At 42.0% G+C, this 17,678-nt stretch overlaps 1 protein-coding gene across 2 annotated transcripts; it reads left to right on the forward strand.

The window, feature by feature from the left end:
• Nucleotides 1–3,212: 3,212 nt before the first annotated feature.
• Nucleotides 3,213–16,421, forward strand: ALG10 (ALG10, alpha-1,2-glucosyltransferase). 2 transcript variants are annotated; one of them, XM_018552513.1, is made up of 4 exons: nt 3,213–3,391; nt 12,984–13,179; nt 15,207–15,211; nt 15,375–16,421. In XM_018552513.1, the coding sequence occupies exons 1-4, from the start codon at nt 3,227–3,229 to the stop codon at nt 16,419–16,421; spliced, it is 1,413 nt and encodes a 470-aa protein (XP_018408015.1). In that variant the 5' UTR covers nt 3,213–3,226. The 2 variants fall into 2 exon arrangements, with proteins under 2 accessions (XP_018408015.1, XP_018408014.1); XM_018552512.1 differs by lacking the exon at nt 15,207–15,211 and having other exon boundaries at nt 12,984–13,175.
• The last annotated feature ends 1,257 nt before the right edge of the window (nt 16,422–17,678 follow it).

Genomic DNA, 17,678 nt, shown 5'->3' on the forward strand with positions numbered 1-17,678 from the left:
CAGTGTTGTCTTTATGGGCTGAAGGGGAATGCCCCCGATGTGTGTGTGGACCTGGGAGGAGTGTGCATTACCACAGAGATCCTAGATCCATACAACACTGTTTTAGTATTGGATAGACTGGAGGGGGACAAACACTGTATTGTTATTATAGCTGTGTTTACATTGAGGAGATTTCTCCTGATTTCCAGTGCAGGTGACAGAGGCACGGAGTGACAGGAAGTGATCTCACCAATGGGGACACTTTGTTTTAGTAAAGTGGGAAAAGGTTAGTACCAGAATGAGGTTTGGTTTTTTTTGCTATCTCCCTGTCCTGGTGACCTCCATTCTTCTCATGCTGTCACAGGGGCAGAAAGTGAGGGGAAATGTCCCCAGTGGAGTCGAAGAATTACCAAATCCAGTCACAGGAATGCTACTGTGTCCTGCAGTGATATAGCGGTAGGAAGCACACAGACAGGGACACGCTATGTGATGTAACAGGTGATGTCAGACAGCCATAGTGCTAATAGATCTGTAAGCAAACATTTCACTTGTCATCCTCAGGGGAGTTTGCGTATGTGAATGCTTATAATCCCTCAGCGATTCATGCAGTAAAATTCATTTATCTCAAACAATGATCGCTTTATTCAAATAAACACCAAGTACCTTGTAAATGCAATTTTATAAAGCAGTGCGGGGGTAGCCTCACACCAAGGGTAAATACAAAGTTTTCCTTCTTCTTGTGTCCTGCCTTCTGACAACCAAACAAAATAGAATTTTGATTAGTTGGTAAAAGTTACTGCACTGAGCATTTAATTATTAGAACTCTTTTACAGACATTTCATTTATGTTCACCAACTTCCCAGACAGCTTTATTTTTCAAATATATTGTTGAAAAGATTAAAGGAGAACTATGAGGTGAGTGCTTTTCGCTCACCTCATAGTTCTAGCCGACCTGTGACAATGAGACTGTCACAGGTCGGCTCAGTAGATCGGGAGGGGACCGAACACATACCGGGTTCGCTCGCCTCTCGATCCTGTCACGGCTCTCTGCTGTGACAGGGGGAGGGGCTGGATTCCCCTCTCCCCGCTCCGATCTGCCAGCGCTGACTGGCGGAACGGAGGGGGCGGGTACTGTTGGCTCTGCCTCTAGATAGGCAGAGCCAGCTGTCACTCACGCAGCTGGGCGGATCCCGTCATCTAAGTCGGGATCCGCTCCGGCTGCGGCGTCTCAGTATACCGCGAGCTGTAGCTCGCGGTATACTGAACTTAGGGTAACGGGAGGACGCTAGTTTGTGTCCTCCCGTTACCCTAAGGAGAACTATGGGGAAAAACACTGACCCCATAGTTCTCCTTTAAATATTGATGTCCATCAAGTCTACCATCTCTTGACTCTCCCATTTAGTACAGATAAAAGTTAATACAAAACGTTTTGTGCAACTGTTGTAATTCCACACAAGAAGGAAATTATTACTTCCTGACCCCATTCCATCAGCGTCCTTCATACTAGTAAGGAACGGGTTTAAAAGACAACAATGACAGTAATTGTAGAATGAATACCAGACATTAGGGCCTGGGCCGGATTTCCTACAAGACCAACCAAGGCCTGGCCTCGGGGCAGCAGGGGTGGGGAATTTCTATCTCCAGACGCCTGGGATGTGCAGTTCCGGTCAGGTAGTTGTTTTCTACATTTAGAGCTAAATGTACAGCGGGGAAGCTGCCGCTTGTTTTGTACAAGTCATCTCGGAGATGTCGCCGAGATCACTTGGCTGCAGGTCTGCCATTCTCCATGGGGGGTGTTGGCGAGTAGGGGGAGCATTGATTACCCTGGCTTTGGGGCAGCAGAGAGTTTAGGGCCATGCTGTATAGTAGGGCTTGGTGAAACAGGTTGGCCAATAGAAGGAGCCCAGAGAAGATGAGTGGGACAAAGTGATAAGGTGCCCAATTAGTTCCAGAAAAAACATCAAGGATGTTTTTTATGGTGTTTACTGCTTGGGCGACCATCAAGGCCTCCATAAGATTAATGGCTGCATAGTGGAAACTGGGGGAGGCAAGCCCTAGCTTGTTGCCTAAAAGAAGCAATCTTTGTACAGTTTTAAGCAGATGGGTGTATAAACTGGTTATGTTTTGTAAAAGCAGATGTTGGAGAACAAAGCCATCTTCATTCATGCTCCATTTTGTCTCTTATGCAGCTTTGCCAGGAAAATGACACCAATATGTCTCAATAGACCTTGAAGCAATAATGAATGTGAGAGAGGGAGAGGACTTTAGCTCTGGACCCGTTTCATTGAATTACTATTTCATTTATCCATTTACTAAAAAGCACATGATAGTCTAAGGTCCTTCATAAATCACTCAATTCTATGATTTGAAGGGAACTTGACCAATATGCCTACCACCCCATTAACGGTATTTTAAAGCAAAGCTGTTCTCCATTCTGAATATATGAACCTGAAAATCCTGCCAATGAGCAGATTAGTAATGTCTCCAGAAGGCATCTGCAGACAAATTTAGCTTTTTTTCCCCCACAGGTTCTCTTTAAAGTTGGCCATACATGCATACATGTTTTCTTTCAGCCTGAGAGCTGAATCTGTCTTTCAGCCAAAGACCCCGTTCACATTGAGCGATTTATCGCGCGGTAATTCCCGCGATATCGCTGCAATTTACCGCGCGATATCGCTCTCCAATGCTTCTCAATGGGGCAAAGGGTCCTGCTGTCGCGGGTCGTGTGTCGCTACAGCAGGACCCTTTTTGGAGCGGATTTAGCCGCGATTCAAGCTTGCTCTATGCAAGCATTTGCGCGATATCGCGCAAAATGCAAATCGCGCGACAAAACGCACGATTTGCGAACCGCTCAATGTGAACGGGCTCTAAGAGGTGAAGAACAGATTCCTCCATCCACACTAAACAGCACGGATGGACTGAACTCCCCTGCTGGGCTATTGTATTCTGACATCCAGAGCCCTCCGCTGTCAGAATACCTGAACACACTGTTCGGCCAATCATTTTTTACCTGGCTCCTTTGAGGGGAGTCATTTGGAAAATGAACTTTTGTCGAACCTGGTGATGCCAGGAGGACCACCCACAACTCAAGTTTTGACCAATTCAGAAGGCATCCTCCTAAATTCAAGCTGTGGGTGTAAAAATTGTCAGCAATGATGTCTAGCGTTTTGTATGTTCTCTGTAGCACATCTTGATTTCTTCTAATGGTCTCTTCTCTTCCATCCTTAGACTGCTGTGACGCATTAAAATGGACAAGCTTGAAGGATATTATTTTTCTGCTCTGTTTAGTGGCTGTTTTCTTCTATCCAGCCTACTCTTCTCAAAAATCACACGAGAACAGAGAGACCCATACATGGATGAAGTCTTCCACATCCCCCAAGCTCAGCACTACTGCCAGGGACACTTTAATCAGGTAAGCATAATAGTATTGTGACCTCATGGTGGAAACCTCCTCTTAGACAGTTGTCACCAGAACAGGTATTCCCCATTGGAAGATTTTCCCTCACCTCCTTTTTTGGTGACAACTCTAAAATGTTGGATTTGCCATCTCTTTCTGTCTTGGAGATCATCGTAAAAAGGCCATATAGAGAGGATGAATCTTCCTAATGGGGACACAGCAATAGAAACTTGATAGGGATTTTAGTACTTGCTTACGCTATCCAAAACTAAAGCCGAATGTCTTCCATTGAAATACATTAAGGTTCTAAAGGGGCCTAACGATGCTGTACTCAATTTAAAGTCCAACTCCAGGCGGGTTTGCAGTTCTTAAAATTATTCTATGTGTTTACCTCCCATTTACCCAGCATCTAAGATTTTACTGGTAATTATTGCAAAGGTAGTTTTAAAAGACAGTATTACTTCTCTTATTCCATAGCGATTGGAAAAAGGTTCCAGCCAGCCCTAGCCTAAAGGCCGTGACACACTGCACGCGAAGCCGTGCAGAGCGATGCAAAGCTATCCGGCACGGAGCTTTGCGTGCAGTGTGTGAGCTGAGTGCAGTCAGATGATTGACAGCACCTTCAGCCAATCGGTTCGTCCGTAACAACCTGCCAGCTGTCGCATCGTGACGCTTTATACACGCGAGCCGATTGGCTGAAGTTGAAATTGTTCATCTCGGCACGCTCAGCTCCGCGAGCTCTCGCAAGCTGAGCTGCCGAGCAGAAAATTACATGACACACTGCTCGCAAAGGCAGCACGCCCCCGCTCCGCGCTGCTTCGCGTGCAGTGTGTCACGGCCTTTAGTCACTTGCTCTAATTTAGGGATGTCCAAACTGCGGACGTCCAGCTGTGGTGGAACTACGAATCACATGATGCTTTGCAAGATTCTCACAGCCACAGACATGACTCCCGGAGGGAGATGCTTCATGGGATTTGTAGTTTCACCACAGCTGGAGGGCCGGAGTTTGGACATCCCTGCTCTAATTCCAGCTCCCCTGCCTTACCAGAGTAGTACCATTAATATCAATATTTCCAGTCATAGTATTGCCCAAAGAACTTAGTGAACCATTGAGCCTGATGGGAGGATGGGTGGTTTTGCACTGTCGGCCACTTTGTCTGCCCAGCGTTATGGGAATCCTGTAGGTATAGCGGTGAAGCATTGGGAAGGAACTGATGGAGGGTGCCAAACATGGGCCAGCAGACAGTGAAAAGGAGGTGTTCTAATAGAGTGCCTTACCTTATTCTGTCCTTTGTATGTGTGTGAGTGACCCCATTTGATTCTTTTTGCCCAGTTGGTGAAGTAAGATACTGTGAAAGCACAGCCGGGAGGGGGGTTTGTAGCCCAAATGATAATGCTAAAGCTGGCCATAAACTTGTAGATTTTTGTAGGAATGTTCATATGAAATCCCGTCAGAACATTTGATAATGCCATCAGAGACTTGTAACATGTCATTCAAATTTTTGTTTGATTTTAACATTCGATTTTGGAAATTAATGGAGTTTCTTGAATGAAAAACCACATTCAGCTTATGAAAATTAACTTTTGAAAATTCAATATCAAAATACATATTTGTTTTGCATTTTTTAGTGAGAAACATAATGTAAATCTTATCAGTGTGGGTAATCTTTCAAAGTTCTGTTTTTGTATATTGTTTATGATCAAATATATACTTGCTACATATAGAAAACTGCTGACTGCATAAAGGTGATGCAGAGACGATGTCTCGTGCATTAGCTGTGCTGTCAGTAAGCATGATCTTAAAGGAGAACTATGAGGTGAGTGAAAATCACTCAGCCTCATAGTTCGAGCCGACGTGTGACAATGAAACTGTCACATGTTGGCTCAGTAGATCGGGAAGTGAGCGAACACATACCGCCGCACGCTCACTTCTCGATCCTGTCCCTGCAGAGAGCTGTGACTGTCACTCACGTCTCCCTGCAGGGATTCCCCCCTCCCCCTCCCTGTTCGACCCTCCAGCGCTGACTGGCGGAACGGACGGGGGAGGGGGTGGGTACAGCTGGCTCTGACTCTAGATAGAGTGAGCCAGCTGTCACTCACGCAGCTGGGTGGATCCAGATAGTAATGTCGGGATCCGTCCCGGCTGCGGCGTCTCAGTATACCGCGAGCTGTAGCTCACGATATATTGAGCTTTGGGTGACGGGAGGACGCTAGTTTATGTCCTACCGTTACCCTAAGGAGAACTATGGGGAAAAGCCCTGACCCCGTAGTTCTCCTTTAAAGAGTTGATGGGCACAGACACTTAGGGGCTGATGTTTAAAGGCTTCATCCGCTGTATAGCTGGGTGAATATTTGCACGGAATTACAGTCGCTAGATTGCGCTGAGGAGCACAGGCAATTCCTATGTTCAGCTAGCACTATCTAGTGGCTTTAATGCCGTGCGAATGGCAGCTACACTCTGGGTGAATCCTTTATACGTCAGCCACTTAGTATGCAATGGTATCACTAAGAGAGGACCTGTCCGGTGTATCAGCTTCGCTCCCATTGCAGAGAATTTAGGTGTTCGTGGTTAAAACCAATACCGGTCTTCTTGTGTCTGTTTTACATAAGGGTTTCCATTCTTGACAAAATCTGGACGGTTGAATCATATATGTGCTGTTATATAAAAGGGCCCATTTTCCAATATAAAGAAACCTGTCTCAAAGCAAAATAGCTGCATCAGGAGATGCCCTTACTTCAAAGATGCTCCAGTTCTAGGTCAGGGAATTTGAACCTATTTCGCTTCACCGCCTGGGAATTCATATACAATGTATAAGTCAGGGAATAGCTTCTTCCTCAGAGGCTTCTGACATCATTTTGTTACAGATTCCCTTTGATATGGAAAATCTCTTTTTAAAATGTGTCTCTGATTTTCCGTATCCCTCGTCCTCAGTTTTGCTTTATTTATCTCTTTATTTTGGTGCCTCTCTGTAGTTTTGCTGCATCTGTCTCCTGATTTTTAGTGCTTTTAGCTTTTCCTTTATTGTCTCCTCATTTTTCATTGCCCATCTCCATGATTTTGCTTTATCTGTTGGAGTATGATCTGAAATCAGGCAAATTGGAACACAGGATTCATATAGCTTTTATGCAAGATTTAAAGATTTTTCTCATTGGATTCAGTTGGAAATGCATAACTCTTGTGGAAAACATTTTATGAATAGACCACATAGTCTGGTATAAATCCTTGCAGTGGGGCTGCCCCCACAGTGCAAGGGTTAACTGCTCTTTTTTGTGTAAAATAAAAGTTATACTCACCTGATCCTCGGAGTCGGCCGGCTATCACAGCGCTCCCCCCAGCCTGTCCCTTCCTATGCTGCAGAAATGGTATGTGCCTCAGTGTCCTCATGTCTTATACACTGTGTATAGAACGTGATGACTCAGGGACCTTAGACTGCGGCAGCGGAGGTAGAGTAAGGCGGAGGGACCGGTCTAAGAGTTGGCTGGATCCGAGGATCAGATAAGTATACCTTAACCCTTGCAGTGCGGGAGTAGTCCCACTGCAAGGGTTAGTAAAATTTGTGACTGGAGTTCTGCTTTAATTTACATATAAGTGCATTGTTCTAAAGTCCCAGCATATTCTATCCTGTTATAACATCAGCATTGTAATAGGGATACATACTAGAGTTGTTTCTGATAATGCAATTAAAGCTTACTTGAGAAAATCCCTTCTATGTAGTGAGTGCTGCCTTCTGTCTGACGTCACAACTTCCTGGATTTCCAGTGTTTGTTATGTTTCTTTCCCTGCTGCTTGATATGATGCAATCTTGATTCCTCAAGACTACATATCCCTTCATGCATTGCTTCCAACAAGCCCTGATGATGTTACATTGTTCAGACATTGAGTTGTAATTCAGAAGGCAGCAGACTGTGTGAGGGTGGGGATACAAGGAAGTGCATGGTCACAGGGCTAAGTAAATTGAGGAAGTACATCCTATGGACATCTTCGATAAGTAAGTTTACAGACTTGTAGATTGCTATAGTTACTAGGAGTGGGATGGAACTTATGGAAATTCAGTAGAGACAATTTTGGTTTTAGTTTTTGAACATAGAGGCCCTTTAATATGTTGCTCAGGCTTTTGTATTAATTTACGTGGTACAACAAATATGGGTCAAATCACTAAGTATAAGGCTGGGTCCACACCTGGGCGTACGGACTATGCGCGTTTGCTGCGCGTTTTTACAGCGATTTGCGGTAAAAGAAACGCGCGGCAAATACGCCCCAAAGAAGCTCCTGTACTTCTTTGGGCGTAGGGCATTTTTCAGCGCGTTCCTACGCGCTGTAAAATGCCCAAGTGGGAACCATGCCCATAGGCAATTATTGGTTTTCACATGTTGAGCGTTTTCCAGCGCGTAGGAACGCGCTGTAAAACGCCCAGGTGTGAACCAGGCCTAATCAAGCTTGCTTTTGTTTTTATTACATTGGGGTATTTTCTACATTTCATGGTACACTTTGTTTTCAATCGACTTAGGGATTGTTCACCCCAAAACATGCATTCTAGGTAGGTTGTGCTGCATTCTCATTTCAGTTGCCTTGAATGGCAAATGCTAGTTGGTACTTTTCATTCATTTACAACATTTGAATATTCTTTAGAGCCTATTTCCAGCCTATTTTTTTATTTATTTTTTAAAGCGAGGAAGAGTTAAAAATATCAGGTCAGGTTTTTATTTCCTACCTCATGTGGGACGCTTTCTCTTAATTCATGTCACATACAACGAAGAGGGACTGCTGGCATCAATGGGAAAGGAGAGCAAGGACATAAAAATTAGAGGTGTGCCGAAATGAAAATGTCAAATCAAAATGAAAAAAAAATGTTAGGCCGAAACCGAAATTTAAAAAAAAAAAATATTTTATTTTTATTTACTTTTTATAAACTTTTTTAATGTTTTTTCTGCAGCCCATGTTATCAATGAACAGGAAGCCTCTATGCTGAGTGTTCTTGTTCATTCATAACTTGTGGAGATAGTATGTTTACTGTGTCCAAAATAATGAATGAACAGGAAGTGATGTAGATCACTTCCTATTCATTCATAATTGGGGACACACTAAACATACTATGTCCTCAATTATTTACAAACACTCAGAGATCCCTGAGTGTCTGTAAATAAACACTCCTCGGCTGAAAAATTGCACTTTCGGCATTTTGCCAGAGGTGTAATTTTCGGCTGATATATCGGTGCATCCCTAATAAAAACATTGTTGAATGTTCTAAGCTTTCCTCAATCCACTAAAATGTGTTGTACTGAAAGGAGTTATGGGGGAATGTGCTGAACAGGGATTCAGATGGCACCAAAAACCTGACCTGATGTTCTTAATCTTCTCACTTTAGCCAAACAAATGTATTGGAACACAGATCTGTAAGAAATGCAGAAAGCACATCCAAGATTCAATTAAGAATACACATGCCTCTTCTATTCAGACAATATTTGCTTGTCCCGGAGTTCAGCTTTTGTAGATCTCAGTACTAATGTGCATTTTTGGCAACCTAATAGAAAATGAGCCATGATGTTTGAAGGGAGAGTGTTCTGAGGGCATAGATAGCAGATTGAAGTAATAATACATTGATGTGACAAAAACATACATTCCGACTAATTCTTAGGCCTGCAGCACATGGTGCCCACACAGTTGCAGCTTTCTACACTAGCTGGTGAGTGTATGAATATGATTTAATCATTTCAGACACATTAATGTGGAGGATTTCTGCTTGTGATGGATGATCTGTTAAGCCTTCCCTTGAGAAATGAATATTTATGAATGTAGATAAGTAAAAAGTCTTTTTTTTCCTGTACTGTTAAAGTCGCTGCCTTTCAATAGATGTACAGTACTTTTCTTTTTTGTTTTTATCTAATTTTTCTGTATCCTTCTGTTACATCATTGTTAAAAGCTTTGTTTTGTCATTAGAATTTGAGGAGACAGAAGTTCTACATTTTTCTGAAAGGTAGAAGCATAATTTACAGATAGCTTTTAGAGCCTTAGGTATGCGCCAGACCATAAAAAATGAATTTTAAACCACCATTAAGTCAAAGGAGAACACTACAGATTATTACCTCATCTCTTATATTGAAGCTTAAGGGGATTTTCCTTACAGAGCTTACATCAATGCGAGTTGCTAATTGATTAATACAGCTCTGGGTCTCTCCGGCAGTGCTGAGAAACTGTGGGAGGTCCTGAGAGCTGTTTTCCTGCCACTCTTATGATGCAACCAGTAGAGCAGTTCCTCAAAATCATTCTGTTAAAACAGAGATTGACAGTGCAGGTCTAACGTGAAGGCAACTAGAGATGTATGTATATGCCTACATCAGCTTCAAAACTCTTAAGGGGGTTATTACCAAAAGGTTGAAGAGTTTGGGGAAGGCAGGAGAAGTGAACAATCTAGGACAACATAGCTGAACTGCAAAGTGACCTGAATTGGAGAATTTCTCCAAGTCAGCTATGTTGTCCTAGATTGTTCACTTCTCCCGCCTTCTCCAAACTCTTCACCCTTTAGTGAATAACCCTGTAAATCTCAAGTTCTTGCTTCCTTCCTCCTCCACATTTCTATTAGTTAGCAAGGCTGCTTTTATTGATGGGCAAATAGGAATTTGTGTCAGTGCAGACCAGGCCCAGCTTGGGACTTGAAGGCTATATTTACATATGGACTTCTGGGACTCCAGAGGTAGGAATCCCAGGTGTCCCTGTTCAGATGCGGCCGATGTACCCATTGAAGTAAATGACAGGTTGATAGCAGCCACATCTGGTACTTAATAGGCTTACATGTGGTTTGGGATAGGTGATTGTCGCTGGACACATCCATCCTGCGTCCAGGGACAATCTTCTATATACGAAATCATGCTGACCGCTGCGGCTGTTGTCACCCTCTGGTATTCTTAGAAATAAGTCTAACCAGGTTTACTCTAAAGTGATCCTATGGCCAGGCTTTGGACATTCAAGACACACATACACACGCACAATCACAAACAGACACACAAAGGTTGAACTTGATGGTCCTGTGTCTTAATTCAACCTCAAATACTATGTAACTATGTAAGTGTTTCCATATTTTATTTACAAAACAATTTACTTAGCCCTCAAGGAGCTTACAATCTAAGGTCCCCATCTCACATCCATACATACACAATACAAGCCCTATTTTTTTGCGTTGCAGTGGAACGGAACGCTGGCAAGGTCCATTGAATTCAATGCACCGCCACGCCCCAAAACGCGGGGAGAAGTTTCTTAGCGATCGCGGTGCGTTCCAGCTACCGCTCTGGAATGCAGCCGCTTTCGGTGTGAACAAGGCCTCAGTGCATTACTGTACTGAATCTTCCACATCATGTGGGACATAAATTGCAATAAGTCAAACAGACAGAAGAGCAGAGAAAATCTTGCTATTTTCCTCGTGATTGAAAACAAGTTCCTCATGTGGCAGTTCAATCTATCATCCAGCACCCGTTAGCAGTATGCTGCCCAAAAACAAAGAGCTTTTTCTCATTCAAAGTGCTAGGAAGTGCGCCTCAGGATGAACGCCTCTCACAGTTGCAGTCTCTCATTAGAAAAGCACGATGACTCGCATGTCAGATCTCCCAGCCAGGGAGAAATACAGCGGCAGTCTCTGAAGTCCACTATTTAGTTTAAGAGCTCTATATCAGCATAGGCAGTCTGAAGACATGTGGGTCGGGTTGCTCCAAACAGCTGTTTACCGGTTTCGCCCCGCCTACTTCGGGGCTTCGTCAAAACATTAAGTATAGCGATATATATCAGTGGTCACAATACTTAAAATAGAAAGGGTTGTGGATATGGTGTTGTTTCAGTGATTCAGTTGTTTCATTGTGATGCATTGACAACGTTGCCAATTTTAATATAAGGTCCTTGTCACAGTGTCTGTTGTGTTCATACTCTCTTAAATGTATTAATCATATGTTTCTAAATAAAGTAAGCCAATTGGCTGATTTATTTATCTATTTTTGGTTGGAGTAGCCCACAACAAGCAATTAACCCTTGCACTGGGAGGGTAGCTCCACTGCAAGGGTTGAGAAAATTTTTGGACGGAGTTCTTCTTTTAAAGCTCAATCCTTGCTTGTTACAGTAGTATTAAACTCTCAAACTTTTTTTTTTTTCAATAATGAATCCAGATCATACAAATATACATTGCCCAGCAAGGTATTTCTTTACATTTTTGCCCAACAGTTAGTCATCATGTTTCCATACATCTGGCTCCAGCTCTCTCAGCTCAGCTTCCCTGAGCTTCCTGTCCAGTACAAGATCACAAGAGACAGCAGAGTCTCCAACTACTGTCCATCTACTAGTTTGTAGGAAGGAGGAGCAGGGGTCAGGAAGTAGGGCTGTGGCTTGCCTTGCCTTGCCATGTCTGTGTGTTTGTGAAGACAACACATGGCTTACTAGCACACACAAAAGAGACACCCTAGAACAGGTTATCAGGGCCATTGCTCAGGGGACCAACTGATTCTGCAAGAAACTAAAACTTTTAAACATCAAGGAGCTGCATCCATTGTAAGTGACATCATCTGCATTTGGGATAGCTGTCCTCCTCTCCTCTGATGTCCCACGGAGTCTGTGCGGGTGCACGCTGCTACATAAACTTACCTTGTGTCTCTCCTCATCTCCCGGCCGAAGATCTGAACTGCGCAAGCGCCCGCCCCAAGATCCTTTGTGGCCGCCCGTTAAGTTTTCAGATGTTCGGACGGGAGCGCGCTTCGGAGACACAGGTAAGTATTAACCCTTTGAAAAAGTTTATTTTTTTTAAATTGTTTTGCATGTATCTACTGCTTGCTAGCAGTAGATATGTGCAAAAACCTGCGAGGGTTTAATAACCCTTTAATATCATTTTAGGAACATGTCAATTCTTGAATGTCCATATCTTGTATATAGGTTCGCTTTATGAACTGATAAGCAAATCTTTTCAGCAGGACCAGACTATTCATGATAATATCCACAGCAACGGTATTGGTCACCATGAATGGCTTTTAGGATGCCTGAGGATTACAAAGAGTAGCCCTTTCTTTGCAACTGTGTCACAAAGACTTCCAAATCCACGTGCCATCCAATTTATTTGTGAAATGTAACTACCCCAGAAAAACAACACTTCCTTCTATGTCAGGTAACAAGCTGTAAAGCTGTCTGGAAGAGGACTTAGTAGATCTGAGCATAAATCTGTTTGTTTTTTTGACATTTTAAAAGAAAATGAGGTGAAAATGTTCTGAGGGCATAGATGGCAAACAAAGTAATAATGCCTAGGCTTGCATCTGTGAAGAGATTGGTGTAAATACATGATCAATTGGGCGATTTCATGAAGTTAAATCTAGGATCCATGAGTATAGGAGGGCATCTTTACTCTAATATTACCCCTAAGTAACATGAAGCAGGGAAAGTGTGGGGATAGGTGCAGCTTTCACAAGACTAGTCAAGATTTTCTGCCTGTATCTCTGGATTTATTGCGCATTTGGCCATGCAACTTTTACCGCAGGTAACCTTTGCTTCCCATGTGTGAGGCACATTGACTTCAAATAATACAATAATTTGACTGGATATGTTTCCTCTTCCTTTACTTTATCTCATGTGCTTTGTTTTCAGTGGGATCCTATGATCACAACTTTGCCTGGCCTGTATCTGACATCTGTGGGTATTGTGAAACCTGTTGCCTGGATGTTTGGATGGAGCAAGAATGTCATCTGCTCCTCGGGAATGCTGCGATTTATTAACCTCCTGTTCAGTCTGGGCAACCTGTACATGTTCTATTTAATCCTTAACAAGTTACACACAAGGGTAAGTTTCTCAGGGCCAGACCTTGACTTCTAACATTTATCATTTAATGGGTTGGGCTCCAAAAGTAGCAATGATTAACAGAAAGAGTGAACTAGTAATACTGTGCCAGGTAAAGAAAAATAAAAGAAATGAACATTTGCCTATACAGGTATGTGCAGAAACTAAACACAAATGAATACAAATAAACAAACAGGTTGCCGTAGATGACGGGACATTCCATATTGCCTAAGGAGCATACTATTTGTTTTTTCATTCTTTCTAATTGTAGCGTAGAAACATAAGTGGAATACAATCCTTCAGTATAATTCTTTTTTTTTCCTAAATACTGCATCAAGTATCTGTTATGTCAGCACATGGGTTTATCACAGGCAAACATCTGACTGGTTGTTACAAGAAACACCTCCATTTAATAATCTCTTCTGTTTTAATATAAGCTGCCTCAATATTTTTGATATGGCTTTAATGCTACTCAAGCAGGAAACCGTTTTTATGTTTGATGTAAAGAAAAATCCAGTATTTAGCCATTCTCCGAATTAGTCTGCATACTGCAAACTTCTCATTCACGCCAGTTTCCTTAACATGGATTTATGGCAGATGCATATAAAGCTGAACAGGTATAAAGTATTATGCATACTTGGTTCAGCTTGGCTCAATGTAAGTATGCATATAATGTACCTGGTTGGCCCATCGGGATCCTCTAAATCACTGTAGTACCCATAGCTACTACAGTGCTTTACAGCTATCATCTATGTCCTGTATGGCGCTGAGGGGCTTCCCCTCTGCTCTAAGAACACTGGGGGTTGTTTGCTTGGCATAGCAGTCATTTAGGGAATACCTAGTATTTTTTTAACTGAATAAAAGTTGTTCTCTAAACAAGGGCGGATTGTGTCATCACCACCACCCCTCATCCAATCAGAGAACGCCTTGTTTTCATTGAAAAAAAAAACTTGAGGTCTTCGCTTGAGTGGCTGCTGTGCCAAGCAAGCAACCCCCAGCAATTTAGAGCAGAGGGGAAGCCACTCAGCTGAGCACCATACAGGCTCTGTAGTAGCTTCAGCAGAAATGAAGTGTATGCATTTTTGATTGTGTACACTCTGAAATGGCAAGTTTAGGATTTTGCATATTTGCTAATTTGGGTTACCTTTTCCATTATCTATATCTCATATTATCCAAATGCTATCTGCCTAGTCTCATCATCTGCATTAAAAGGAGTATAGGAGGTCAGTGACATGATGTGAGGAAAGTGATGTAATCTTGCCCTCACAGGAAGTGCTTTTTAGGATTTTTATTTTTACTTCCCCAGGAATCGTAAGTGTAATAGAGCGTTTTTATCCCTCCCTGTCTCCTGCTGTTTTATAATCCATATGCTACTTGTCAAAAATGTCAGCTGTCTTTTAAGTGAGTAGGCAGGACTGAGAAAAGCCACTTTGGTTTCTGTCCCTCATGCCAATGTAGAAGCATAATGACATGCTAAGAGAGATGGGGAAAAACCTATTAACCCTGAGCTGTATAGCCTGGGGAGCTGAAGCCAAGTGGTTATAAGGAATCCCCGGTCCTGGATCGTCTGTGCAGCAGCTAGGAAACCCTACAGAAAAGCCACAAGACACACAGTTTTACAAGTATGCGCATAATAATGAACAGTTTTTAACTTGTAATTTCAGAGTGTTTGCATAAAAAGGGTTAGTTCTGCTTTAAGCCCCTTACAGATGGGTTGCCTGTCAGTTTTTTAGACAGATCTGATCGGAAGCCCAATGTTAGTCTATGGGCAGCTGGATCATACACGGACGTGCGTCCGTTTACATCTGATTACTCCTGACTCTGTCTAGGTCTGAAAAACAAAATGGAACAGAACGTTTTGGCAAACCTGATTGTGGCGGATCGGGGATAATCTGATGTAAATGGACACTTGTCCACATCCGCACATTGATGTCACAGTGACATCTGTTTTCCTACGGATCCAGTGCTGATCAGAACTAATAGCGCCCTATAAAGGAGGCCTTAAATTGATGCAGATTACTAATTTATGTTCAGAAAATGTACTTCTGCTTTAGTATTTACTAAAAGCATTACAATGTTGTTGGATAGATGGGATTAAACAGAATAGTGTTGGATAGTCAGGATTTTACTGAAGATGAACATCTCTTATTGGGGGACAGCATTTAAATAATGTGTCATTCGTCTTTTTTTTTTTTTTTCCAGGTTTCAGTTGTGAAAAGAATCTTATTCATTTTTACGCTTTATGTATTTCCCACTTTATTTTTTTTCACATTCCTCTACTACACAGATGCGGGATCTACATTTTTTGTCCTTTTCACTTATTTAATGTGCCTCTATGGAAATCATAAAAGCGCAGCTCTTCTAGGGTTTTGTGCATTTTTGTTCCGCCAGACAAACATCATCTGGATCATTTTCTGTGCTGGAAACGTTATAGCTGAAAAGGTGACGGACGCTTGGAGGACACATCTGAAGAAGACCGATGAAAAAGTTTCCTCTAAAGGTGCTTTTTCAGAAGTAACAGCAGTTGTAAGATTCCTTATCCAATACTCCTTGTATCCCAGGAACATCCTGACACTTTTGAGGTTAACCTGGCCATATGTCACTTTAGTTCTTGGTTTCCTGGCTTTTATTGTAATCAATGGTGGCATAGTAGTAGGCGACAGAAGCAATCATGAGGCCTGTTTGAATTTCCCCCAGCTGTTTTATTTTTTTGCTTTTACATTGGTATTTTCTTTTCCAGTCATCATTTCAACTCAGAAGATTGCAGATTTCCTCAAGTCGGTTTGGAAACATCCTTTCCTATACACAACTTTAGCTTGCCTGTTTCTGTTTTTAATATGGAAGTTCACTTATGTTCACAAATATCTGATTGCTGATAATCGACATTACACATTTTACGTCTGGAAAAAAATATTCCAGAGACATGAATTGGTAAGGTATTTGTTGGTTCCTTTATATCTTTTTGCAGCTTGGAGTTTTATAGATGCTCTTAAGTCCAAGTCCATACTGTGGCTCATGATGTTCCTTGTGTGTATATTGGCTGCTACTATTCCTCAGAAATTAATGGAGTTCCGTTATTTCATCCTTCCATACCTCATCTTTAAAGTAAATACATCAATTCCATCTACTGGCAAGCTAATTCTAGAGTTGTCACTCTATATTGCTATCAATATATTTACATTCTACTTGTTTCTGAATCAGACTTTTCATTGGCCTGATAGTGAAGACACTCAGAGATTTATGTGGTGAACACAATCCTTGAACCGAATTGCAGAACTGCATTATCTCACCCAGATTTTGATTGCGGCTAATATTACCTGTTCTGATTTAAAAAAAAAACTTAAATGGATTAATACTCTTCCACTAATAGAAATTGTAAACCCCAATAGAGAAGATTGCCCCCCCTTCTGATTGAGCCAGGGCAACCATTCCAGTTTATAGTTGGAACCTTACAGCAAGGACTCACTCTTGCCAAAATAATATGTGGAACTGCATAAACCGAGACTCCCAATGTGCCATGCCAACTCATTTTCTATACTTGCTTTGTGTTTAATCAGGCTATTATCAGCAAACCATACAGTTATTAGGGGTTGGTATTCCAGTGGTGCACAATGAATGAACCAGAACACAAGTTACTTCATCAGAATGCATATTGTGAGAGGGATGTTTCTTGATAAACATGTAAAAAGTCTGAAGGCACTGTCCATACAATAGTAACAACATAGTACAAAAGTAAGTTGCAACGACTATTATCTAAAAGCACTCTTGGCTGTATGAATATATAACAGCAGATGACATTGGTTCCTTTGCTCCAATGCAACCAATCCGATTGAAAAACTTGGTAGAAATGAATGAAGCTGTAAGATGGAGGAGAAAACTGAATTGGATACAGATGTCGCAACAGTAACGCCCATTTCACACTGCTCTGATCAACGGGGAATCTAAACGAATCCCCTGCTGATCGGAACGGACGCCACCAGTATTAAAGGGGCTTTATAGTTTGTTTACTATGATGGAATGCATGAAGATTTGTATCATCACAGAGTTAGTTCTGTAGCTTTTTCGGTTGCTGTTATTGGTTTGATCAGCTTGTTGTTACTGCTTGGAATGTAAATGACCCAAATGATAAAGTTTCATCTCCAGCTTGTGCTCTACTGCTCCCTGGACACATAATTGCCTGCAGCTTAATGCACGGAAAGTTTTTCACGATTCGGGAGAGTATTTTGCTTCAAACTGCTTCAGTGAAGCTTGTTAGAATATTGTCTTGCATGGAAAGTATTTAGAAAACCTGGATAGTACAATATTTTTTCAACCAGTGCTTTTTTAAACATTTGTAAAGACCTTGTGAAATTGGTAACTTTAATATAGGTGTATCTGTAAAGAATGAGTCAAGGCAACTGGAATTGCTGTATTTTTCTTGAAGACGTTTCACTGGACATCCGACCAGCTTTCTCAATTCACAATGACTTGTACAAAAATTCTCCCGGAATAAATTTGGTGAATGTC

Source organism: Nanorana parkeri, unplaced genomic scaffold (assembly GCF_000935625.1).
Source record: "Nanorana parkeri isolate BGI_ZX_2015 unplaced genomic scaffold, ASM93562v1 scaffold90, whole genome shotgun sequence".
NCBI lineage: Eukaryota > Metazoa > Chordata > Amphibia > Anura > Dicroglossidae > Nanorana > Nanorana parkeri.

What these genes read in the sequence shown, in the direction of transcription:
- ALG10 (XM_018552513.1), top strand. Translation starts at nt 3,227, where the DNA reads ATGGACAAGCTTGAAGGATATTATTTTTCTGCTCTGTTTAGTGGCTGT. An exon ending in GCCAGGGACACTTTAATCAG is followed by an intron (nt 3,392 to 12,983) that starts GTAAGCATAATA and finishes CTTTGTTTTCAG; the next exon opens with TGGGATCCTATGATCACAAC.